Below are 15,576 nucleotides of genomic sequence, written 5' to 3'. Positions count from 1 at the left end.
GTCAAAAACACTTTTAACGTGACAAAGACGTCATTATCAACACCTCACTCGGTTTCAATAGATCTACAAGAAACTGAAAGTTCCTTCTACGAAGCCGTAGAAAGAGTTGACAGGAATGTAGCCACTGATTGGCTAAACGATTGCTGGCAGCGGTTATCACGAGAACGTACCGTCGGAAGAAGACCGGAATCCGGACGGCCACGTGGCACTACCGAAAGGGAAGAGTATCGTCTTCGGCGTATGGTTCTGGCGAATAGTACTGCATATGCAGCAGCAATTTGAACAGCAGTTGCAGCACAATGACGCAGCGTACTGCTACAAATCGGTTATTTTAAGGACAGCTCCAAGCCAGACGCCTTGAACCATACATCCCACTGATCCCAACACACTGCCGCTTGCGACTTCAGTGGTGTCACGCGAGAGCTCATAGGAAAGAAGGGTGGAGGTTTGTTGCGTTTCCTCATGAAAGCTGGTTCTGCCTCGGTGGAATGACTGACTGCGTTTTGGTTAGAAAGATGCCGTTTCAGGCCTGCAGTCAACATGTCTGCATCATAAGACATACTGGACCTCGGTCTGGGGTTATGCTCTGGAGAGCTCCTTCGCAAGACAGCAGGGGTAATTTCATGGTTGTCCCACGCACAATGGCTGAAAATCTGTACGCCAGTCTGGTGATTCGACCTGTCTTGCTGCCATTCATGAACAGCATTCCAGGTGGTGTTTTCCAACAGGATAACGCTCGCCCACATACCTGTGTTGCAACCCAACATGCTCTACAGAAGTCTACATGTCGCCTTGGCCTGCTCGATCACCAATCGAACACATATGGGACATCATAGGACGACAACTTCAGCGAGATCTACAACCAGCTTTCACCGCCCCTCCACTGACCGACAAGTGGAAGAAATATGAAACTCCATCGCGCACACTCACATCCGGCACCTGCACAACACAGTGCATGCACCTTTGCTTGCTCGCATGCAATATTCTGTCGGTTATACAGATTATTAATGTACCAGCAATCCACATTTGCAATGACTTACCTCGCACTTACATTAACATGTTTTCTTGCAACATGAATCACTTAAATATGTTACGTAATCAAATGTATTCCCGAAATTTTATTTATTCTATCGCTTGCGCCTTGTTCCGCAGTTGCGCAGGGTCGGCCGTAGTTAAACGGATTTGGCATGTTAATGGTAAGGGGTGGCCGGATGCCCTTCCTGCCGCCACCCTGTACCCCCCAGGACGGAATTAGTGTACCCCAATTGTCTGTGTCTAGTGTAAATCGTGAAATAGTGCGAACTTGTTGTCAAATGTCTGCGAGTCGTGTAACTGAGGCGGAACGTGGGGACCAGCCCGGTATTCACCTAGTGGGATATGGAAAATCGCCTAAAAACCACATCCAGGCTGGCCGGCACACCGGCTCTCGTCGTTAATCCGCCGCGCGGATTCGATCCGGGGCCAGCGCGCCTACCCTAGTCCAGGAAGCAGCGCGTTAGCGCGCTCGGCTACCCTGCCGGGTATTCCCGAAATTTTATTACTCTTTGACCACGCCAGAAACTGACAAGGGCGATGGGAAGTATTGTGACCAAGCTGTCGGCCGGTGTTATCCGGGACCTCTGGCGACCGTTGTCAGTGCCACTGTGGACGCAGTCTATTCAATTCAATTCAGTTTATTAGCGTCCTTGTAGTACACCATCAAAATGACATAGGACTTGTCAATAAACATTATAATTTAAAATACATGTACATTAAAATTTATAATTGTATTTACTTGTCACTTAGACATTACAATTTTAATAGAACTATAAGAACATTAACATAAAAATATACAAGTAGGATAACAACGTACAAAAAAAAAAATTCTCGCATCAAAGATTATTTCCATTCTTACATTAACACTGTTTCACACTTTCATAGATACAACAAGTATTTAACTCTTTTAAATATGTGCAGTTTTGGTATTATTTTTAGTTCTTTGGGGAGAGCACTGTAGAGGATTTTGGGTTGGTATAGTACACTTTTGTGATACATAGCTGTTTTATGAATTTCTCTGTGGAAATCATTCCTATTCCTTGTTTCGTAGTTGTGAAATTCTCTGTTTAATGTAGAAAATTCCTCGTGTTCTTTTAAGAAACGTATGCTTTCATATAGATATAAGGATGGTAGAGTCATGATTTTTAATTCTTTGAAAGCATGCCTACAAGAGTCTCTATGTTCTATACCTTTTATTATTCTGACTGCCTTCTTTTTTAGTCTAAATGAATGTTTTGTTAGACTGTTGTTCCCTCAAAACTGTACACCGTATCTTAATAAACTGTGCATGAATGAGAAATAAACACATAACACTGTTTTAATATTACATGAGCTTTTAAGCATTCTAAGTAAACAGGATGTTACAAAAAGGTACGGCCAAACTTTCAGGAAACATTCCTCACACACAAATAAAGAAAAGATGTTATGTGGACATGTGTCCGGAAACGCTTAATTCCCATGTTTGAGCTCATTTTAATTTCGTCAGTATGTACTGTACTTGCTCGCTTCACCGCCATGATTTCATACGGGATACTCTAGCTGTGCTGCTAGAACATGTGCCTTTACAAGTACGACACAACATGTGGTTCATGCACGATGGAGCTCCTGCACATTTCAGTCGAAGTGTTCGTACGCTTCTCAACAACAGATTCGGTGACCGATAGATTGGTACAGGCGGACCAATTCCATGGCCTCCACGCTCTCCTGACCTCAACCCTCTTGACTTTCATTTATGGGGGCATTTGAAAGCTCTTGTCTACGCAACCCCGGTACCAAATGTAGAGACTCTTCGTGCTTGTATTGTGGACGGCTGTGATACAATACGCCATTCTTCAGGGCTGCATCAGCGCATCAGGGATTCCATGCGACGGAGGGTGGATGCATGTATCCTCGCTAACGGAGGACATTTTGAACATTTCCTGTAACAAATTGTTTGAAGTCCCGCTGGTACGTTCTGTTGCTGTGTGTTTCCATTCCATGATTAATGTGATTTGAAGAGAAGTAATAAAATGAGCTCTTACATGGAAAGTAAGCGTTTCCGGACACATGTCCACATAACATATTTTCTTTCTTTGTGTGTGAGGAATGTTTGCTGAAAGTTTGGCCGTTCCTTTTTGTAAAACCCTGTATAACATGTTTGACTTAATTTTTTGTTGGATGATATTACATGCTTTTCCCATCTTAAGTGTTCATCAAACTAAACTCCCAAGAATTTAGTGTATGATGCTTGTTCAATCTTACACTTACCCAGTTCTACTGTATGGTTAGTTTTTATTTTATTTGTAATACTTCTGAAGTTGATCCAAATTGGTTTTTTGGCATTCACAATGAGTCTGATTTCATTAAACCATCTGTCTGCTTCGTCTGTTGCTAATATGACTTTTTCCTGTAAGTCAGCTTCACTATTTGCTTTAACAAACAAACTTGTATCGTCAGCAAACAGTACTGCCTCTGCTGCAGACTTGGTAGGTCATTGATAAATATTAAAAACAGTAATGGCCCTAATACAGATCCCTAAAAGACCGCATAGGCCTAATACGGAAAGTGCAGAAGTGGAGGAGCGAATTGTGGGTGAAATCACCCCCTTACAAGGGAACCTCCCCATCGCACCACCCTCAGATTTAGTTATAAGTTGGTACAGTGGATAGGCCTTGAAAAACTGAACACAGATCAAACGAGAAAACAGGAAGAAGTTGTGTGGAACTATGAAAAAAATAAGCAAAATATACAAACTGAGTGGTCCAGGCGCAAGATAGACAACATCATGGATAATGTAAGCTCAGGAGCGCCGTGGTCCCGTGGTTAGCGTCAGCAGCTGCGGAATGAGAGGTCCTTGGTTCAAGTCTTTCCTCGAGTGAAAATCTTATTTTCGCAAAGTTATGATCTGTCCGTTCGTTCATTGACGTCTCTGTTCACTGTAATAAGTTTAATGTCTGTGTCTTGCTGGATTCATATTGCCCACGGAATACATCTCACGTATTTAATGCACTCTCGTCCAAAGTAGCGAACAGTCAACTGCCAGCTAGGGAGCCTCGTTAGCAGGAATACTCTCTCTTCCGTGCACTGTAGTCGACTGACGTCGTGTGTTTCGATGTTTGTTTACGTGTAGCGTCCCCATACTACGGCGCAGTTACCTCCCATCGGACGGACGGACGGACAGATAATAATTGTCTGAAAAAAAATCTTTTCTCTCGAGGGAAGACTTGACCCAAGGACCTCTCGTTCCGCAGCTGCTCACGCTAACCACAGGACCACGACGCTCCTGAAGTAATACTCTCATTGATGTTGCTTATCTTGCGCATGGACTACTCAGTTTGTATATTTTGCTTATTTTTTTCATAGTTCCACACAACTTCTTCCTGTTTTCTCGATTGATCTGTGTTCAGTTCATCAAGGCCTATCCACTGTGCCAATTATCACTATATGTGAGGGGGGTGCGATGGGGAGGTTCCCTTGTTAGAGACACCTACGAATGGCCGGAAGCCAGCCAGCCGATCACACGGGCGTTTCGGAAGCAAAAGGTAGTCGTCGCGAAAGGTTGTCGCCGCGGCAGGGGAAGTGGCAGTCAGCTGTTAAGCACAGGGTCAGGTGGCGGGGCGCGTGCGCGGCGCGCATGCGCACTGGGCCGGAGAGGACCCTCGCCGGCGAGGTGGCGGTCAGTAGCGCCGCGTACGCGGACGCGGGAGGGTGCGCTGGTTCGCGAGATGCGGGCGCCGTGCCTGCTGGCGCGCCGCTCCACGCTGGCGGCCGGGCTGGCGCTGGCGGCCGCCGCAGCGCTGCTGCTCACGCTGTGGGCCGCCGCCAACGACGACGCCTTCCTGCGCTCCGTGCTGGCCGGCGCGGGCGCCGCCTTCTCCGACGTCACGGGCGTCGGCGCCTCCGCCGACGGCATCGCGTGCTACGAGCACGGCGGCGCCGCCTCCGACGACGCCGCGCCCGGCTCCGTCTCCCCGACGGCGGACGATCCGTGGGCACTGCCCGACGTGGGCGCGGAGCCGGCCGAGCACGCGGGAGCCGCCATCTTCTTCCACGAGACGTCGTGCGCGTCGGCGACGGACGGCGAGGTGACGCTGACGCCGCGGCAGGCGTGCGCCGTGGAGTCGGCGGCGCGCGCCAACCCGCACCTGGCCGTCTACCTGCTGATGGCGGCGGCGCCCGCGGCCGCCAACGCGTCGTGGTCGCGCGCGGCGCGCCAGCTGCGCCACTACGGCAACGTGCGGCTGCGCCGCGTCAGCCTGGAGCGCTACGTGCGCGGCACGCCGCTCGCCGGCTGGTACCGCGGCGGCGCGCTGCGGGCCTCGCGCTGGCCGCGCTCCCACGCCTCCGACGTGCTGCGCTTCCTCACGCTCTACAAGTTCGGCGGCACCTACCTCGACCTGGACGTCGTCGTCACCAGGTGCGTGCCTGCCGGTTCGCGTACAGCGCACACGTTAAACCTTTGTTGTTCTTGTGGTCTTCTGTCCTGAGACTGGTTTGATGCAGCTCTCCACGCTACTCTATCCTGTGCAAGCTTCTTCATCTCCCAGTAGCTACTGCAACCTACATCCTTCTGAATCTGCTTAGTGTATTCATCTCTTGGTCTCCCTCTACGATTTTTACCCTCCACGCTGCCCTCCAATACTAAATTTGTGATCCCTTGATGCCTCAGAACATGTCCTACCAACCGATCCCTTCTTCTAGTCAAGTTGTGCCACAAACTCCTCTTCTCCCCAATCCTATTCAGTACCTCCTCATTCGTTATGTGATCTACCCATCTAATCTTCAGCATTCTTCTGTAGCACCACATTTCGAAAGCTTCTATTCTCTTCTTGTCTAAACTATTTATTGTCCACGTATCACTTCCATACATGGCTACACCCCATACAAATACTTTCAGAAACGACTTCCTGACCCTTAAATCTATACTCGATGTTAACAAATTTCTCTTCTTCAGAAACGCTTTCCTTGCCATTGCCAGTCTACATTTTATATCCTCTCTACTTCGACCATCATCAGTTATTTTGCTCCCCAAATAGCAAAACTCCTTTACTGCTTTAAGTGTCTTATTTCCTAATCTAATTCCCTCAGCATCACCCGACTTAATTCGACTACATTCCATTACTCTCGTTTTGCTTTTGTTGATGTTCATCTTATATCCTCCTTTCAAGACAATGTCCATTCCGTTCAACTGCTCTTCCAAGTCCTTTGCTGTCTCTGACAGAATCACAATGTCATCGGCGAACCTCAAAGTTAAACCTTCTCGTAGATAAACTTCTACGTCTACTACGCAAACCACCGTGAAGCGCACGACAGAGGCTACGAGCTATTGTATCACTTATTAGGGTTTATTCACTTACCACTCACGTACGGAGCGCGGGAAGACTGATTGTTCGAATGCGTCTGTGCGTGGTTTAATTATTCCAATTTAACCTCGTGATTACTATGTGAGCGATACGTAGGGAGTTGTGCCACATTTCTAAACATCATTTAGAGGTGGTTCTTGAAATTTTGTTTTCTTCGGATAGTTTACGTTTATCTGTAAGATTCTGCCGGTGCAGTTCTTTCGGTATCTCCCATGGATTAAACAAACCCGGACCATTCGTGCTGCGTTCTCTGTATAGGATCAATATCCCCTGTTAATCCTATTTGGTATGGTCCCACGAACTTGAGCAATATTCTAGTGCCGGTCGCACGAGTGACACGTAAGCAATCTCCTTTGTAGACTGATTGCACTTCCCCGCGCGGGATTAGCCGGGCGGATGCCGGCACGGTAGCTCAGCGTGTTCGGTCATATGGGTAGCTGCCTTCTGTAATAAAAACACTGAGTTAATGGATCAACGACGAACTGAAACGGATGTCTTGCGACATCCGCCCCGAGCAGATGCAACGTACGAAAACGAACAAAATGAGATTAAAAAAAATGAAAAAAAAGCGGTCTAAGGCGCTGCAGTCATGGACCGTGCGGCTGGTACCGGCGGAGGTTCGAGTCCTCCCTCGGGCATGGGTGTGTGTCTTTGCCCTTAGGATAATTTAGGTTACGTAGTGTGTAAGCTTAGAGACTCGTGACCTTAGCAGTTAAGTCCCATACGATTTCACACACATTTTGAACATTTTTTGATTGCACTTCCTCAGTATTGCTCAAGTCTGCAACCTGCCTTACCCACTACTGACCCTATGTGATCATTCCATTTCATATCCCTACAGACTGTTACACCCACGTACGAGTTGGCCGACTCCAACAGTGTCTCACTGACATCACAGTCATAGGACACTATGGTTTTTTAGTTTTGGGAAGTGAACAATCTTACATTTCCGAACATTTAAAGCGAGTTGCCAATTTTTGCGCCACTTTCAAATCTTATCAAGAACTGACTGAATATTTATGCAGCTTCTTTCAGATAGTACTTCATTATACGTAAGTGCGTCGTATGCGACATGTCTGATGTTTCTATTAATACTGTCAACAACGTCATTAATATACAACACGAATAGCAAGGATCCCAATACATCTCCCTGGGACACACCCGAAGTTACTTCTACATCTGATGATGACACACCTTCCAAGATGCTGTGTTCTCCCTACCAAAAAGTACTCAATCCAGTCAGAAATTTCACTTGATACTCCGTATGATCGCACTTTTGACAATAAGTGTTTCTCGGTCAAATAACTTGAATCTATATACTTGGAAAACTCAATGTACGTACACAGGGTAGTCAGGGACAAACAGCGTGAAAAGTTTGTAAACGCGTGTACACACTAGGTCAACAATGGCCAACGAACGACAGACAACCGTTTCGTTGCCACAGATTTGCTTATTGTGTGCGGACGGTAAATCGGAGCCAACGAAGCGGTTGGCCTTGGTTACGGTTCGATCTGCTGACGGCAACATCAAAGCGTAGGTAGCTGGTTGGCGTTCGGACCCCTCTCGTAGAGCAGATGCTGGGTCGAATGCTCGTTAGTTCAGGATGGAAAAAAATTGTCTCTATATCTATTTTTGCTCTTTATTCAATTCTCATTTTTTTGAAGATGAAAATTTTCGGTGAACTGTCTGTGCTGGACGTTCGTACAAGCAATTGCGGTCAATGATTTTGTTAGTTTATAAATTGAAATAACAGAAAATATATCGACGCAACAAAAAGATTTTATAGCTTGTTCAACTTTTCTTGGGCAATGTTGATCAATTACTGCTCCAAATTTGGAACACTGATTCTCTTGAATGTTTGGAATGTAGACCATCTAAGTTTGATTCTGTAGTCAACAGTTATTTCTCTTGTAAATGAAAAAAAAACATTAAAGCTCTGACCGTTACAATAAGGAGGTAAGAGCTTGATGAATTTGACTGGGGTGTTAGTGGAACGCCTGACACTCTCAGATGAAACTGATGAACAAACTGTTTCAATAAGAGATTTTTGGCGTGATCATAGCAAGATTGTTTCTCATATGGATCGTGATGCCGTTAAGAAAATGATCAGAACTTTTCCTGATCACATGAGTCATAATCTTATCAAAGAAATACAGATACTGAAGTCAGTACTGCTACTTTTCTGGACTGTACAAAGACAACAGTAAACAAAGGGCTTCCATTTCTTCTCCTAAATCAAATTTACAATCCGAAGCTTCGTACTGCACTCAGGATCTTCATTACCCTACCAGTGACTGTTGCTTAAGCTGAAAGAGGATTTAGTAAATTACATTAATCAAAAAACATTTAGCAATAATTTTAAACCAATAGAAACTTAATCTGCTAGCACAGTTATCAACAGAGCATGAACTTGCTTCTAAAATGAGCTTCAGTGGCGCAAGAATGGAAGATTCATTGTTCTATCTATAGTTGCCCGAAACTGTTTAGCTGGCATTGACAATTTCAAAAAGACTTTTAAAATCAGTATAATGAATTATGCTACAAACGTTTTCCAGTGAATATTAGGTTTGTTTCTTTTAGTAGCTGTTATTATTAACATTGCGCGTACTATTGTTTATGTATAACGCTACATTCAATAAATAAATAAATTGTTCACAGTGTTCCATGCAGGCAGAATTTAATTACCTGGAAAACAATGTACTGAAGAATCAGTATTTGTGATATTTAACTCATGAGCTAAGAAAGTTTGAAGGCCCTTGAAATCTATGGGTCGCCCTGCTAAATTTTTCAGGATAGACACAAGTTGCACTTAATGTTTTTTATTTAACATGAGCATCATCAGAAACTCTGGAATTTATAATTTAAAGTACAGTAGTTGGCTATTAAGTCAAAGACCTAAATCACTCAATAAAACGTACTGAGTGCGACTTGTGGCCGCCCTGAAAAACTTTAATTTCAGCAATCGCTGTTTTCCCTGTAGGCAATGCCTTCTCTCTCTAAAGGTGCGTATTTTTTGTGTTTAAAAATGCTGGAGTATAGCGTGGAAAATCGAGAGAGCATTAAAGCTGATAGGCCTAAGAGTTTTAACGTGAACGGGAATTTTAATGGGCCCTTAAGAAATGCGGCTGCAAAACCGAACTGAAAAGACTAGACGCTTGGAGGGGAATAACTCGGTTATTACTTAGTGATATGCGAGATGTTGAAAAGAATACGGTATCTTTATTGACATCTTTTCGCCGTGAATGACAAAGAGAAAAAAACTGGGAGTGACTATTAACGTTCTGCTGCAGTTACATTTCTCCTGAAAGGGGTGTTATCTTTTGGAAATTTTAGGGGCTACACAATTCAATAAAAGTTCGAAATCTCTGGCTTTCATTTGGGAAAGAAATATGAAATAGCCCATATTCTAATTCAGTTTTCAGGTCAGACATTAATTTGTTCTCACCACACTCCTCCCTACTTTTTAAAAGCAGGCGTCCTCCAGCGTCTTCTTTTTTCTCTGACGATCAGCTTCTTGCACTAAAATAAATGCTGCACTTGCGACGACTGCTAAATCCTCTTTTCCCTCACAGTATCGGCCGGCGAAATTTTAATTAAAATGCTACTTTATAACGATAACAAAACGGGAGCAACGTCGGCAAGTTATCGGAGTCAAATGCAAATTCACATAGCCGAATCCCTTGGCCCCAAGCTCTTCGTTTGGTGTGGATGAGAGGCCGAACGCAATTGCATTGGCAACCAACGTTCGGCTGAATTCAGACTTTGTCGTTCGTTGGCCTCCATTGGCCTAATGAGCACACGGCGATAAATTAACTTAAATCCACAAATATTGTAAAAATGGATGTACGTATACACGGTGGCCAGAAACAGTCTGAAAAGATTGTAAGTATGCTGCGGGAGAGATAGGGCTGAGAAATAATTCTTAAGAAAATAAATTCGAGGCGCTGCTCGTTCCCGAATTATTTAGCATCGAAGTTAGCCAATCGGATGGTCGTACGAGCAAATTCAACCAGCCTGTTAGAGACAAGAGTCGACAAACGCGTTATTTGTTTGGTCTGCTCAAGCCGAACAAACGTAGCTTTTGTTCATCTAGTTTAAATGTACCATTTCGGGAAAAGGTACATTTTAAATAGCAATGGGCATTGGAACACGTGGTAGCTCACGGGCTCACAGATACCTATGCATTACTGGATTTAAGCGCAGTCAAGTGTTTGAATTTGCGCTCGCGACGACCTGATTTGTTATCTTCGATGGTAAATAAATCGGATCGGCCTACAATTTTTTCTTAACAATTGTTTCTCAGCACAACCGCCCCTCAACGCCCATACAAGCTTTTCAGACTGTTTCTGATCACCCTGTACTATATGTGTATGTATGTATTTATGTTCCACGTCTCCGAAACCGCTGGATAGATTTCAACCAAAATTGGTATACGTATCACTTACTTTCTGAAAAGAATCAGTTTGGGAGTAAGAACGACGTAGCTATAAAAAAAATCCAGCATTTGAGAATGAGAGACACTTAGTGACGTGCAGCGAACTTCACACAATTTCAGACCTTTACGAAATTTTGTCTAGTTGACAAGCCGCACAAAATGATGAAACGAAAAAAAAATATTTATCGCTTACTATATTTTGGCTGTTCATGCAGTAAAACTGACGGATCAGACATGATGTTTTGATCTATTACTTCATCACTATTAACTATATTGCAGACAATATTCATATATACCACTGGATGTACTTGCCAAATTATACCATTGTATGACGCATAGTTCACGGAGATTTTGTGTTATAAACACTGAGATACCTGAAAGACCTCCGTATCAAACATTACGTTTAAATTTGTACTTACCTGCTAATAACTAAAAAAAAAAAAAAATCACAGACGATATTCGTTTATGCCATTGAGTGTACCTTCAAAGCTGTATCAGTGTACGACACGTAATTCCTCGAATGTACCTGTAAATTATATCATTGTAAGACACATAGTTCAGGTCATATGACATGGAAAAGAAACTGCAGGATGAAATTCAATACAGATACAGGTGAAATATGTGTACAAATATGAGTGAAATATGTTAAATATGTGTGAAATATGGGAGACATGTGCATACTCTGGCAACGGCGCAGGTAAAAAGCGCTTCCTAAACCCTTGAATCAGTTTCAACCAAACTCGGTAACCGCATTCCTTACTATTTAGAAAGAAATACTGTGGGGGTAAGAACCACCAGCCAGCTCTTGGGGTAGGGGTGATAACATAGTGATTTAGAGAGATGGTAGGGTGTAAGAGATGGACTGAGGGGAGGAAGGGCGAAATGAATAGAGATAGAGAAGGAAAAGGAGATGAACAGAGAGAGGGGCTGTGAGGAGAATGATAGGAGGGGAGGGGAAGAGCGACAGGTAGCAGGGGTGAGGAGATGAATTTAGAGGGGGAAAGAGGACATGAATTAAGAAGGGGAAAGGAGGTGATAGAGTAGGGAGGAGCAGATGAGCAAAGGGGGAGGAAGTAGCAGATGGACAGAGAGAGGGGTGAGGAACAGATGGAAAGGGGGAAGGGCAGAAGAAAGTGGAAGCAGAGTGGTGGGAGGTGGAGATGGAAAGAGGGGCAAGGAGATGGACTAAAAAAAGATTGGAATGAAGAAGTACCTGTGCAGCGTCGGGTACTCAACTACTGCATGTTATAAGAACGACTACTAACCATTAATTTAAGGAAGTTTTTGTTTGACACATTTTATTGTTCCTTGCCATTAGTGGTATCGAACTTCCATTCATCATCAGGTTGTTGCATTACAAGACGAAAAGTGAAAGCGATGCTGTGTGTTTCGCGGCCATGGTTCCATTGAGCGTGTCGCGATACCTTTTAGGAATTGCAGAGTTGTTATTTTCCGTGTAAAGCAATGTTGTGATGATAAACGCAACGCAAAGCTATAAAAACAATCTCGAACAGAGTAAAAGGTGAGCCATCATTAGCACTTTTGCATCTAGCCTTGTGATTTCACCTTAATTTCACGTATTCTACATGCAATGATGGCTTACAAGCTTATAAGTAAATGTGTTAAACAAAACGTCTTTAAATTAATAGTTGTAGTTGTTTTTATAGCCGGCCGGAGTGGCCGAGCGGTTCTAGACGCTGCAGTCTGGAACCGCGCGATCGCATCGGTCGCAGGTTCGAATCCTGCCTCAGGCATGGATGTGTGTGATGTCCTTAGGTTAGTTAGGTTTAAGTAGTTCTAAGTTCTAGGGGACTGATGACCTCAGAAGTTAAGTCCCATAGTGCTCAGAGCCATTTGAACCATTTTTGTTTTTATAACATATAGTATAATACAACCATGAAGCCCTTACAGTGTCAACTACTGACAATCCAGCTATAAATTTAATTTAATTTATCCGTATTGTATTCATCTAGGTGAAGTACGCGACTGACTTATCTTTTATGAACAACAAAATCTGCTGCTTCAGTCCCGTTTAATAGCAATAATTACTTTAGCAAGACACGATTCGGAAACATGCTACCATCATCAGGTACACAAAATGGTTCAAATGGCTCTGAGCACTATGGGACTTAACATCTGAAGTCATCAGTATCCTATAACTTAGAACTACTTAAACCTAAGTAACCTAAGGACATCACACACATCCATGCCCGAGGTAGGATTCGAACCTGCGACCGTAGCGGACGCGCGGATCTAGACTGTTGCACCTAGAACCGCTCGGCCACCCCGGCCGGCATTCTAAGTCATCAACAAATATATATACGCCACCGTTTCATGGTGAAAAATACAAAGAGCACAGAAATATTTACTGGTTGCTGCTGCGTTCTGGGATACGGTCATCCCAGACATCCCTACTATTGCTCTTACTCTGCAAGTAAACAAAGTTGTCTTCAGCCCGAAGGTTGATATATACAACAATGTTCATCTATGTATGGTTCTGTTAGAGGTGCTATACCATTGCCTTCCTCTTTCTTGTAATCTGGCTTACGTAGCCAGTTAAAAATAACTTTTCAGTTTAACGTGGATTGCGAAACATTGGGTAACATGGCATTTTTTCATAGAGGTCGAAGACTCGTAAGCGACCGAACCTTTGAATTTGTAGTGATGTTCGCATCACAACACTAAAACAATAAATATGTCGTTTTATTGCTCATTACTAATGCCTCTTGTGACTTAGAAAGAAGTTCAATAAGCAGCGCAAAAATTTTTCATTTATTCAACAGCACAAAAGGGGCGTTCAATAAGTAATGCAACACTTATTTTTTCCATCCAATTTCTGTTGTGGGACATACTGGGATATTTTTGCTTCAGCCCCTATAGTTTATGTAGTTCCGATAGGTGACGGCGCTATACGTACCCTTCAAAATGGCGTCTGTAAAGGAGCTGCGTTCCCAACAGTTTCTTTTGGCGGAAAACCAGAGTATCGCATACATTCATAGGCGATTGTAGAATGTCTATGAAGACCCGGCAGTGAACAAAAGTATGCTCAGTTGCTGGCGGGGCCCTCTGTCATCGTCACCAACAAGGTCGCGCAAACTTGTCCGATCTCCCACGTGCCGGCTGGCCGCACACAGCTGTGACTCCAATGATGTTGGAACGTGCGGACACTCTCATCCACAATCAAACACCTCGCTGCACAACTGGATGTCTCGGGTGGTACTGCTGACACACTCGTCCACCAGCTAGGGTACTCAAAAGTGTGTTTCCGCTGGGTTACTCGCCGCCTAACACAAGACAGTATTAGGCTAGGCGCAAATTGAGAAGCGTATAGCGCGTGTGACGTGACACTAGACTACAGCGCGACACGCACGTGCCGCACGGGTCACGCGGGTGCAGCGCATATTGCGACGCGTACACCATACTTCGCACGCGCCGACTGGCGACGCTCTGCGCTGACTGAACCGAAGAGCGTGCAACCTCTTATCTTTCTCAAACGATTTTACAGAAACTATTCTCTGAAAATATATGATTTTTGCCTTACTTGTAGCGTTATATGTCAGCTTCGTGCCCATCACCTCGCTAATGACCATTCTTATTGTGAAGTACACATTTTAGTAAGACACTACGCAAAAGTCAAAAAGTTTGCAACGAAAATTAGGGGTCGCTATGATTTTGCGTTTGGTGCGTATTACACCGTATGTTGCTGCGTATGAAATTTAGCTAACATGCTGAATTTTTGTTTAGACTTGGGAGGAGATCTCTATCTGCCTCCGATCTCGAGAAAATGGATCCCATGTAGCGCGCTCACTTCCGATCTCACGCCCGCGAGAATGAAATACTCGCAACATCTCTCGTATCTCCTAAACCGCTCGAGACATCGAAACGAAAGTTTGGCGAATGATAGCACACAAGGAGGATAGTGTTTTGCCAATTATTAAACACACGGAACTTTCTTATCTATGGCGATATATCACTACTTTATACTTCTTTTTTTATTTATTTCGCTACAGTGACTGTAATTTTTTAAGAGTTATCGACAGCTAGCGAAACAAGAGCTTCCTAGTATGAAAATAAACATGAAATTTCTTCTTTTATGTTACTGCAAACCGATACTATGAAGTTTTTCGTAAGCTATTGAGCTCTGTAATTGCCAATTACTTGTTTAATGAGGCCCTACGTTTCGGAATTCTGTCTCAATAGCTGCTGTGAGATGTGTTTAGCAAATTACATTGTGAGAAAGGAAGTACAATTAAACCAGTCACCAAGGGAAATGTGGCCTTTACTCATAAATGGTGATGCTTCTTCGAATGAGAAAAGGTTAACAACTCACACAAAAACAGATTGGCAATTCTGTTGGAATTTTGGTGGAATCCCCGTAACCCATCGTATTTTTAACACTGAGCGACGGGAATGGAAACTTACCGAAGGATTTTATCCCTTCTCTTGATCTGAGCAGTATTAAAATAATGACGAGCGTTCCTTCAGGCGGAATGATAGGCACATGCCAGATACTGGCTACTCACCTAGGGCTTGCCAAACTGACAATGCGTGATCGCGAATAAAATAGTTGTTATTGAGAAAAATAAACAATTGATCTGTCGCACAACACAATGGTCAGTGTATTGTTAGCAGCGAAGGATAATGCGCGCGACAGGAATGCACAAGTTAGCCATGTGTGCCTTGTGAGATGGAGTTCGAAAAACATTGTCATGAAAGTAGATTTGCCTTTGTCAGCAGCACATTACAACGAATTAAATATATCTA

The 15,576-nt window shown here is 43.9% G+C and overlaps 1 protein-coding gene across 1 annotated transcript in view; it reads left to right on the top strand.

The window, feature by feature from the left end:
* The first annotated feature begins 4,739 nt into the window (after window positions 1–4,739).
* The window catches only part of LOC126235324 (lactosylceramide 4-alpha-galactosyltransferase-like), a 367,311-nt gene continuing 356,474 nt past the window's right edge, over window positions 4,740–15,576 (top strand). The window contains exon 1 of the mRNA XM_049944046.1: window positions 4,740–5,431. Coding sequence (XP_049800003.1) covers window positions 4,740–5,431 — 692 coding nt within the window. The remainder of the gene's footprint in view (window positions 5,432–15,576) is intronic.

The sequence above is a fragment of the Schistocerca nitens genome, chromosome 2 (genome assembly GCF_023898315.1).
Source record: "Schistocerca nitens isolate TAMUIC-IGC-003100 chromosome 2, iqSchNite1.1, whole genome shotgun sequence".
Taxonomy (NCBI): Eukaryota; Metazoa; Arthropoda; class Insecta; order Orthoptera; family Acrididae; genus Schistocerca; species Schistocerca nitens.
Note: the sequence above shows the minus strand (reverse complement) of the source record. Positions and strands in the feature narration are given on the sequence as shown.